Source organism: Cyphomyrmex costatus, unplaced genomic scaffold, assembly GCF_001594065.2.
Source record: "Cyphomyrmex costatus isolate MS0001 unplaced genomic scaffold, Ccosl1.0 scaffold183, whole genome shotgun sequence".
Taxonomy (NCBI): Eukaryota; Metazoa; Arthropoda; class Insecta; order Hymenoptera; family Formicidae; genus Cyphomyrmex; species Cyphomyrmex costatus.
Genome location: NW_017275858.1, coordinates 25,440 through 36,608, shown reverse-complemented (window position 1 = coordinate 36,608; position 11,169 = coordinate 25,440). Strand labels below are relative to the sequence as shown.

General features: G+C 35.6%; 2 protein-coding genes across 2 annotated transcripts; both read right to left on the bottom strand.

Moving 5' to 3' along the window:
* Nucleotides 1–1,591: 1,591 nt before the first annotated feature.
* On the bottom strand, nt 1,592–3,568 carry LOC108772332 (uncharacterized). Its single transcript, XM_018537852.1, has 3 exons — nt 3,254–3,568; nt 2,252–2,722; nt 1,592–1,936 (listed from the first exon to the last, which is right to left on the bottom strand). Exons 1-3 carry the CDS (start codon nt 3,566–3,568, stop codon nt 1,592–1,594), a joined length of 1,131 nt encoding a protein of 376 aa, XP_018393354.1.
* A 1,195-nt stretch (nt 3,569–4,763) lies between these two features.
* Nucleotides 4,764–5,653, bottom strand: LOC108772331 (uncharacterized). The gene is made up of 2 exons (XM_018537851.1): nt 5,160–5,653; nt 4,764–4,975 (listed from the first exon to the last, which is right to left on the bottom strand). The coding sequence occupies exons 1-2, from the start codon at nt 5,467–5,469 to the stop codon at nt 4,764–4,766; spliced, it is 522 nt and encodes a 173-aa protein (XP_018393353.1). The 5' UTR covers nt 5,470–5,653.
* Between the last annotated feature and the right edge of the window lie 5,516 nt (nt 5,654–11,169).

Sequence of the window (11,169 nt, the reverse complement as noted above, 5' to 3'; positions counted from 1 at the left end):
GTCAAAATCAGTAATGTTACAGAATCTTTTGAAATTTTCATAAAAATTAAAGAATATATTAATACACAGTTTTGTTGAAGCTCAGTGACCTTTACCGTGTAGTTTTCGAGATATTCCTCTTCAAAGTTCACTGTTTTTCTGCATATTTAGCATTGCGCTTATGGCCGCTGCGACCGAAAAACGGACAACTTGAAATATATTCATTAATAATTGTTGATGCACAATAAGGATTTAGTTCAAAAACAAATCAAAATTACTTCAGTGTTCAGGGATCGTAATTCTTCAAAGACGATGTGATTAACCGTACGGTTGCAGAGTATTATTAATTGAAAAATAGTAGTTGGTTGTACATTCTTCCTCACCGTGAGCGATACAGAGGACGTGGCAACGTTGCAACTGTTGTGGAGTACGGCGCACCGATTGTGGCCAGTGCACTGGTTGTGGATACTAGCGCGTAATTCAAACATACATATTTTACAACCAACACACAGCAGCCAAACCCAGTAAAAAAGGATTGTATTACGTATAATTGCGTAATGAAATGTTTCTATTGCAATATTAACACTTTATCGTATTATTGCAAACATTATAACGATATATATATAATAATTATCCCGTAAAACTTTCAGGGTGGCCAGAACCGGTCTATCTACATACCCTAACGCAATAATTGAAATGCATAATCTATTTTTAAAACTAATTTTCAAAATATTTTCTTTTATTATATAAAACAGTCTATTTGGATTGCACATTAAAGTATATATTTTACTAAGAAATGTACATGTATAGCACACAATATATACAAGACCATCAAGTTTCAAAAACTTACGAATGAAATAATGGTAATAACATTGTCGAACGCAGAAATATTTTTTAAAAATTCATTTTCAGAAGTTTTTAATACAATAGTATAATTTTTAGGAATGCATTGCAGTTTATGGATGAAAAAGAAATAACACCATTTGGTTGTTTTTTTTATTTAAAAGTTTACACATTTTGTAACAAAATAACACAAATTCTGAATACAAAAGACATATAACCGAGAGACATCCCAGAAACATAAGCACAAGAAAAACCGGATGTGCCGGCAGGATTGGATTGAACTTAACTCAGACCCACCGTTTACTCGCTATACATACAACTTTTTTAACACGAAGTAACGTCTAATAATAGAATATTTTGATGAAAAGCTTTACAAATCACCTTTTCATATAAAACAACGTTTAAAAGCACTACACAGATATGTTTTTTACGCAAAATATAATCATAATGTTTAATACTTTGGGCAATGCCCCTTGTCACTAGATTTCGTGATTATAATCTATATATAAAAATAAATTTTTTAACATAAAATATAGCGTAATAATATCACATTGTAACATTTTTGCTTTGATACTTTCAACACAAATTTTGAATTCAAAATAACGCTTATATTAATATCGTTCATTTATGAAACCTAAACACTATAAACATGTTTTTAACGTAAAATATAATAATACTGTTTCATACTTCGGCAATGCCCCTTGACATCTTTCGTGATTATAATCCACACATAAAAACGTATTTTTTAACATAAACTACCGTCAAAATATCACAGTTTAGTATTTTTGACTTGATACTTTTTGATACAATCAATTAACTTTGTTAATGTATCTTTCTTAATTCTTATTACTGGTTTATTATTCTGTTTGTCAGTCAGTAACAACATAAGACCTTTTTCTTCGCTATCTGTATACTTTTGTAATAAGTCTTGGAAAGTTAATCCTGAAGCTGCAAGTTTTTTAATAAGGTAATCGGAAACTTCACCTCTTAGTGGAAGAAATGATTTCGTTCTGAGATTTATTTGTTTATTCAAAATCGATTTATTTATTGAAGTAACATAATCTACAGAATATCGTAATAAGTCGTCTGTCTTCAAAAGTGATGTTACTAAATGCTGTAAAACAGTTACGTCGTATAATGCTTCATGAAAATTTTCTGTCGACTCGTCATTTTTCAAAAAGTCTTGCGCTAATTTAGATAAAGTGAACATCCCATTGCCTTTTCGCGCAGGAAATTTTTTTCGAAACAACTTTAAAGTATCAAAAAATCCATAAATAATTTTTTGGAAATCCTGTGCCAGGAAATATTTCTCAATTTCTCGAATTAGAAACGACACGTCAAAGCCAGCATTGTGAGCCGTAAGTATACATGCATCTGAAAATTTTGATAGAAATTCGTGAAAAGATAATAACGCATCGGTCATACTAACTGTATCACATTTTTTCCCTTTTAAATATAAAACATTTCCGATATTTTCTAAACCGTTGACTTTAGATGCTTCTTCATCAATAGTTTGAGTCGGTTGGATGTACACAGAAAAAGTTTGTTCATCTACTTTTGCTACAATTTGTAATATATCAGAAGTTTTCTTCCGGCCAGATGTTTCAAGATCGAAAAATATGATCTTACAATTTTCAAGTGTTAAAACTACACTTTCGCTAACAGGACTCAGAACAGTAGATTGAGAATTTGTTTCAAATGAAATATTTCCCTGATACGTAATTCCTTCCTGACTTTCTACGTTTTTTCTCAAGTTTTCTCTGTTTTCGGATAGTTGCAATCTACGTTTTTTAAATTCATACTCTTTAGATCTCGCAGCTTTTTTAATTCTCGTATTATCGACCTTTTCGCAATATTCTTCGAGATGTTGACTTTTAGGAAGCCCAAGTCTGGCTTTTACCTGAGTCAAGTAAACACTACCTTCATTTTTTAATGCAATAGCTGAAGCAACGCGAAAATCAGCTGAATTAGTCGTACTGTAACTTTTATTTTTTGGAAGCTGCTGGGATATGATACTATTTAGAGACTCATTTGCTTGACTAGACGCAGGAACACAATATTTTGATGCATTATCAGCATATACATTAAATATTGTTTTTATTTCTTCATGTAAATTTTCATCTGTTATAATGAATTTTTGTTTCGAAAGTCCAGCATTTTCCTTATTCTTACTTTTACACCATGTGCCGCAGTTTTCATGAATATTATATAAGTGATATGGTATACACCTAACAGCTACTTCTAATTTCGTTGCATTTTGCTTGCATTGAGACAAAGCATAAGAAAAACATTTTTTAATGTGTGAAATTAAACCCTTTTTATTTAACGCTTTAAAGTTTGATCGTAATTTATAAATTTTTTTTGATAAATTCTTTTTCACGTGATTCATGTCAGCTAGTTTGTAAATTTTTGTAGTTTTATTATTTTTCACATTCGCATTGTTGATCGCAGCCATGGTAGTACTATCTTCGTCCCCGACAAGAACTTTCACATTCAGATTTGCTTCTTTTAAAATGTTACTGCGATTTATTAATTCTTCTCCTACGTCCGCTTCCATGGATTTCGCACTGCCGTTGTCATTCTTTCTGCAATCGTGATCGTTTGAAGAATGACCCATATCGCACATATGACACTTTCTATTCCGAGTACGATAATCTAAAATTTTGCCCGTGAAAAAGCCAATAATCGCACCGTATCCATTCAAACTATCATAGCTCTTCCCATTGCCTCTTTTGCTCCAACCCATGTCAAAAGAGACAATAATGTTAATAATGTTCCCTAGACTTTTATTAAATATTTTTGGGTTTTTATTTTCATCTTCAATTTCTGCTGAAATTTTTTAAGAACGTACATTTCTTCTACAAATTCATTCCGGATGTCTTCTGGCCTACGATAAATTTAAAAAATTCTAACATTACTCTCCAACATTAAGAAAATAACATAATTAATTATTGAAACATTTCTTTATTTCTTAGTAGAAATTTTATAGGTCATACAATACGCAGTACTACATTAATGAAATAAAATGTAAGTATACACGGAGAGAGATTCGAAGTGAAAATGTAAGACGTGTGCCGATTTTGTTAAATGTTATTATGAATCGCACCACATACATAAAACATTTCACATGTCTTCTTTTATTTGTTTTTGGATCACTGTATCATTCTAAAATAACGTTTCCTTATCTGAAGATTGTTAAAATTCTTCCTAATAGTTTCGTGTAGGCGAATGAGCTAAACATGTACATATAAGAATACTGTATTGATTAGTAAAATTACTCTCTGAATACTGCAATAAATTTAAAGTAGTCTTACACATATGTAGCTTATGCAATCACAAAAAGTTATCAGGAAGAAATTTACCAGCCTTCGAGAAAGCCAAAGTCATTGAAAACTAATTCTATCGTTCGAAGACAGATTCAATTCATTAATAAATTATTGTTGTACAGATTTAACTTGTTCAATTGCCAAAAACCTTTGCGAACAATAGTATCAGCCTTCGACCAAGACAAAGTGACTGCAAATATATTTTAGTATTCGAAGGCTGATTTCACTCATCGAACCGCATATGTTCAGCTTGTTCGATTGCCCAAAACCTTACCACAAATTAAAACAAAAAAAAAAAAAAATATTACCACAAAAAAATATAAAAAATTATTACCACAATTGTTGTTTCTTTAATCAATAAACTTTCAGTAATTCTGACAGATTGTAAAATATAAAAAATTATTACTACAATTGTTGTTTCTTTAATCAATAAACTTTCAGTAATTCTGACAGATTGTTTTTCAAGAAAAAATTGAATGTGAGAAAAATGTTTCCCAATTCTCAAAAAATGTTACAATTGACGAGTTACAGTACAAGCCAAACTTTGAATATTAGTGTGATTAATATTTTTATAATTATTCACAGAATTTTTTGAACAAATTAAAAAATGAAGTCTTACAATACGTCACGTAATTCTTCTATTTTATCAATAACTAATTTTCTTTCTTCACTGGCAGACTTTTTGCAAGAATCTTGCGTTGCTCCTTCAATCGCAGGGCCAACTTCTTGTTCGTATTGCTTATACATTTTTGGCGATATATTTGGTACATTTAGACATGCCAAAATTTTATTTAATTGGGTACATCCTATACCAGCATGAACAGCACCTAAAATGGTTCAAACGTAAAATGATATATATGACTTGCGTTACAGTAACAATAAAATCTGTTGGGCTGAGTTCTACTTTTTTTCATGAATTTTATGAAATTAATACAATTTTGAGCTAAAGTTCTCAAATTGAACAATACTTTAAATTGAATTTTACAATTATATACTAATAATAATGTTTACCTAAGACGGCATTAGTATTCACATCGTTGTGAACTTTTGCTTTGAGAAAATGGTTTGATTCATCGCAAACATTGTGCTGTTCTTCAGTTGCCACTTCTGTCAGCAGAGAACAAACATTGCACTTGATTATTAATTTACAATGTAATCCGGATCTTCTCTCTTCAACAACATCTTCTAGCGATAAAACTTTTTCGCACTTGCGGCATTTTAAATTTTTCCCCAGTATTTTGAGGTTAACTACGCGACTTCCTTCGCAAGGATATTTCTTTTCAACTGGGGTTGTGTGCCATTCCTCTTGTTTTTTCTTCATTCCTTTTTTTCCTTACATGATTTTTTAGTTGTTTCTCCGATATGAACTTTCCTTTCAATCGCTGTTGTTTCTCCATAACGTTCACTCAAAACCAAAACAATCATTTCCCCGCATCGTCTGTTGCGGGGTTGCCACATCTCGAACTGTGAAAAGGCTACGTTTATCAAAATAATACCGTTTTTCTTGAAACTTATATTATTCCCAAATATTCATGTTTCGAAATAAGCAATATTATTTAAAAACGGGCCCTTTTATTTTAGTGAAAACAATTCCTATCTTCTTTTAAATATAAAAATGAAAAGATATTACTTTGACTAGCATCGTGTACCAAACCACCTTAATATAATTTTATACTAATGCAACGTTGCCAAATAGTACACTTAATGATATAATTTGAGATCGGCGCACCGATCATTTCCCCGCATCGTCTGTTCATGCGGGGTTGCCACATCTCGAACTGTGAAAAGGCTACGTTTATCAAAATAATACCGTTTTTCTTGAAACTTCTATTATTCCCAAATATTCATGTTTCGAAATAAGCAATATTATTTAAAAACGGGCCCTTTTATTTTAGTGAAAACAATTCCTATCTTCTTTTAAATATAAAAATGAAAAGATATTACTTTGACTAGCATCGTGTACCAAACCACCTTAATATAATTTTATACTAATGCAACGTTGCCAAATAGTACACTTAATGATATAATTTGAGAGATGCAATGAGACGTTGCTAAATAGTACACGAATTGATATGATGTAACAAAATTGAGAACGTATATCGAATCACCTTAACACCTATCCGACGTATATCAAACAACTACCAATTCGCTATCAGTATACTGTAAACAGCCATCAAACAGCTATCAAACGGCTATCGAACAGCTGTCGATACACAATCAAACTGCTACAAACAGTCATTGAACTGCTATTGAACAGCTATCGAACAGCTTTCAAACAGCTATTGAACGGCTATTGAACTGCTATCGGATCACTGAAAACAGCTGTCAGACAGCTATCGGTTTACTGTAAACAGCTATAGAACGGCTATTGAACAGCTATCGAACGGCTTTCGAACAGCCATCGAACCGCTATCAGTACACTGTAACCAGCTATTAAACTGCTAACGAACAACTATCGGTCTACTGTAAACAGCTATTGAACTGCTATCATCAGTCTATCAGTTTTCAACATTTATCTACTGTATTCATATAATGTCTATCGTACTACTATGGAATGATACGGGTAGCAGAAATAAACGTATTAGCGCGATAATGTATATTTTAAATATATAAATAATATCATACAATTCTTCCTGGCGTCGCGATCACCAGTTAAATATCTTAAACACATTTTGCAAAGTACAATTCTTAGTGTGTCCTATCCTATACATCGCATTGTATTACAAGCATCTAAATGACATAAAAATTCTACAGCTTCGTAATCCGCATCTAGAGTTTCGACGATTACATTATCGCTGTCTAGTACATCAATCAATTATTTCTATTTACATATACTGTTTCTTCTCTTTACATATACGAAAGCTTCGTCCTCTTCTATTACAGTCGTTGAAATTAGGAGTTCTCGCTATGCTGTGCTAAGGAATTTTCTGACAAGATCCAACAAATTTTGTGCTTCTTGCTTATCACTATGGATTGCAATGGGATGGTCCCATAAGAGCAGTACACGTAATACCCGATACTGAAGACGTTGTGATGTTGGTATGTGTACGTCGATGATGCTTTATCCATCTTTTCCAGTGCGCACTCCAAATCGGCGTAGGCCACGAACGGGACGCGCTCCTTTCTGCAATGGTTCTTGAACTCGAGCCACTTGTCATCCTCGCTCGGTAGCCTTATCGCACAATCGTTTAATTTCCCGCAATCCGTTTTGTAGAGCTCCAATTTAGCGCTCGAGCTAAAGTAGGCATCTGGAAGAAGAATAAAAAATAAAATTATTAGTATTACCGTTATTATTATTATTATTATTATTATTATTATTATTATTATTATTATTATTATTATTTATACATACCTATCGCAGAAATATTTCTTGTGTCCATATTTGTTGATTTGTGAACTGACGAGGCGTGACAGGTCTTTAATCAACGCGAAATGTCCCGCGATGTTATCCTCCACGTACAAGAGGTTTACGTGCTTGCTCCTCTTATGGTCGGCGAGTCGTATCGGTACGATTCCATCCTCGATGGCGTAAACGTTGATGGAAATATCGTTGAGATTTTCAAATTTTTTAATTTGACTCAACGTCATCGGAAACTCAATACCCGTAAAATTTAGTACCGATGTGTAGTGCGGATATGAAGATTCTCTGTGACCATTTTCTTGGGCTGGATGCAGAGCGGCAACTACCGACCATGCAAAACAAGCATTGTCTTTAGATTGCACGTTGATCACCGCTCTCTTCAGCATAATTTCCTCCGGGAGTTTAATGCGACATCCCGCGCGCAGAGGATTCAGTTTATTCGCGTTAACAGTCAAGTTTAGTATACGCGATAGTGCTCATCCACTATCGCGTTCTTGAAACTCTTCGAGCGATGCTAGGATTGGCTCGACAACGCGTGACACGTACCACTCGCGCTGATCGATGCATCGATATATTTCATAGTTCCTGGTTGCGATGCTCTTATTCGCGCGTTTATCACCCGCCACGAATTCACCGTTAAATACTGTATTTATAGAGTCATGTCTCTGTAAAACACTTTGTACACGCTCGAGCACAATTTCACTCGCGTCTTCGAGGAATCGACGGGGCTCGATGTGATTAGAGTTTATCACCGCGCCCGTCAAAATACGGCTTTCGAACGCCGTTTCTATCTCGCGCCATCGGAGTCCATATCCGGCGCCCACGTACACGAATCGTCCGCGCACTGAATCTTTCAAACTCTCGAGCCGCGCGATACTTGCGATCACTGATTGTCTATTACCGATTGATAATCGCGGGCGTTTGATCCGACTCTGTTCTTCCAGAGATTCTATAAATTCGTCGCATCGCTGTTCCCACGTGACGTACTCTTCTTTAGTACTAAGCTGGTTAGCTTGCTGTATCAAATCTAGCTCCATGTCGCTTGATTGACTAATGACACGATGCGTCTAAATCTTTGCGTTTTATATCAATCTATTTGGCAACAATGCATCTCTTAACTGCACAATTTGGCAACGTCGCATTTGTATCAAATTACATTACTGCTCTCATCACCGGACGTGTCTTTTTGCATAAAATCTTAAACAGAACTTGCGAACGTTGCATTTTTAAATATCGAATTACACTAATGATTTCATCACCGTACGTGTCTAAAAATCTGTATTGTGCGAAATTCTTTCTTAGCAACTGCATATTTGCAAACGTTGCATTTTTAAATTATTGAATTACACTGATGATTTCATCACCGTACGTGTCTTTTGCAAAATTGTTGCAGCTGCATATTTGCAAACGCTGCATTTTTAAAAAAACGTTGGAGGGGGATACAATTTAAAAGCGGTTCGTGCAACGTTACCGCATCAGTTACTCAAACGATTTCAATCAGCATGGATTCTCACGTTCAGTATGAACTGTAAGTATTTCACATATATCTATGTAAAAATTATATATCTATAAAAATATTCTATGAAAATATCTTATATTATTTATTCTTTATTGCAGCGCACGTAACATCATGGGTAGAACATTTGCGTTGACTCCGACAGCGTACAAATTTCTTGAGATTGGGATCGCCGTGGGATCGATGTCTCACGTGGAAATTGCGATTAGTGATACCCGAGGCAACCGCATCATCCTACCGCACGCCACGTGGACAGCGTTCGTCGAAAAACGCGCGGATATAGAAAGATTGGTGCAATCGACTACACCATCATCATCGTTGATGATTCAAGACCTTGTAATGGAACTTGTCAAAATACGTGATGTGAACACTGTGAAATTATCTTTATGTGACAAGTGTACGTATATGAAACCGTCGACTGTACTCTTCATACTCGAACAATGCGTTGATCATGCATATTTCAATTTGTGTCAATATACGAACAGTGTAAATGATAAATTCAAATATTTCGTGACTTATTTACGTCAAAATTGTATTGTGAATAAATTTGAAGCTGTAAACGCTTTGCGTAAGGTTTATGATAAAAATTCTAATATCGAATGCGAATTAATAATGTACGCTTTAGGTGATATTGTATATCATGCACAACATGACGAATAAATAAATGTATAAATTTAAATAACACATCTCTCAATTCTTCGCTTCCTTCCATGCATCCTTCGCGCTGTATCGTATAACGCGCTGTGCCAGCGTTATCGCGTGCGACAGCATCACCGCGTGCGGTATCCGTATTGCACGCTCTTTAAATTATTTAATTCATTAGAACAAAAAATAATGAAAATTATTTATTTTTATCGAATTATTATTATTATTATTGTAACTACCTGATTTTTATACTCGGACTAGCTCGTCGGAAAATTTGCGTGTCGTATAAAAAAGGTTCGGCGGAAGGAGTATTCGCGTCGGAACGGGGCGGCGGAAAATTATGTGAAGCGTCGGTAAAGAAAATACTAATGCAAAAGTAATAGTTAGACAAGAAACATCGTTTATTAAGACAAGCTAGATGATACGGAAATTATAATAATCGAAGAGAAAAATAACATATAGGAATATATAATTAACGGACGCGACTTACAATAATACAGCGAAGAAAATAAACGAGCGCGGGTAACAGAAAATATATATATATATATATACAAACGAGCGCGGACAACAGAAAAACATGTATATATATATATTAACGCAGAAAACGGACGCGGACTCTACAACGAAAACTAACTCTAAACGGCGCGAGATATATACCGGCGGTCGCGGGTTTTCTCGACGGCGATCTGCAACGCGGCGGAACGCGGGTATACGCCAGCGCGATACGTAATTTTGGCAATGCTAGGAAAGGAAACGGAGTTGGTACTTGACGGCCGGGAACGCCCGACAGAGGCAGCGAGCGACCTACCCCTTTTCGAATGTCAAGTACCAAGACGGGATTTTCGGGATGCGGAAAAGAAGGTACGGAAGGTGGGAGTGATAACTAATTACGGCTGTCCGGCGGCCGGGAACGCCCGGCAGAGGCGGGGTACACCCCACCCCTCAGGTTCGTCGGAGCAACACGCGAATTAGTTTGTGCGCTTCTAGATGCGTTTCCTGGACGGCTCGTTCGGCGGCCGGGAGCGCCCGGCAGAGGCAGGGTACACCCTACCCCTCAGGTTCGTCGGACGAGCGAGTCGCTGGATCGGTATCGTGAGCTGGTGATCGGATCGGATGTGTTAGGAAAGCGGTGAAGACAAAAATGCCTGGCGCGGCTTGATATCGCGGTATCTTATACTCGACCGCCAATCTCGCTCGCAATACTTCGGCCGGTCGTGGTATTTTCCGCCGATCGGCTTCTCGTGGGAGAAGATTTCCGATCGGCGGTCCCCGACGACGGTCGGTACCTTTCGGCGAGACTGGCGGTTCTAACGGGAGCTGCTGTTCCCGCGAATTACTCTAACATACGAGCAGGCGCCTCGCTCCTACTCCCGTTGGCACCTGGAAATTATTTATTTTTATCGAATTATTATTATTATTATTATTATTATTATTACTGCTGCATAAGAAGCATATATCTATCTTTTGTAATAGAAGCTGCATAAGAAGAAGATGACATG

Coding starts and splice junctions, on each gene's coding strand:
- LOC108772332 (XM_018537852.1), bottom strand. CDS start 3,568: ATGGGTTGGAGCAAAAGAGGCAATGGGAAGAGCTATGATAGTTTGAAT. Junction 2,723..3,253: donor CTGCGATCAACAATGCGAAT/GTGAAAAATAAT, acceptor TACTTGACTCAG/GTAAAAGCCAGACTTGGGCT. Junction 1,937..2,251: donor AAGGGAAAAAATGTGATACA/GTTAGTATGACC, acceptor ACTGTTTTACAG/CATTTAGTAACATCACTTTT.
- LOC108772331 (XM_018537851.1), bottom strand. CDS start 5,469: ATGAAGAAAAAACAAGAGGAATGGCACACAACCCCAGTTGAAAAGAAA. Junction 4,976..5,159: donor GAATACTAATGCCGTCTTAG/GTAAACATTATT, acceptor GAACCATTTTAG/GTGCTGTTCATGCTGGTATA.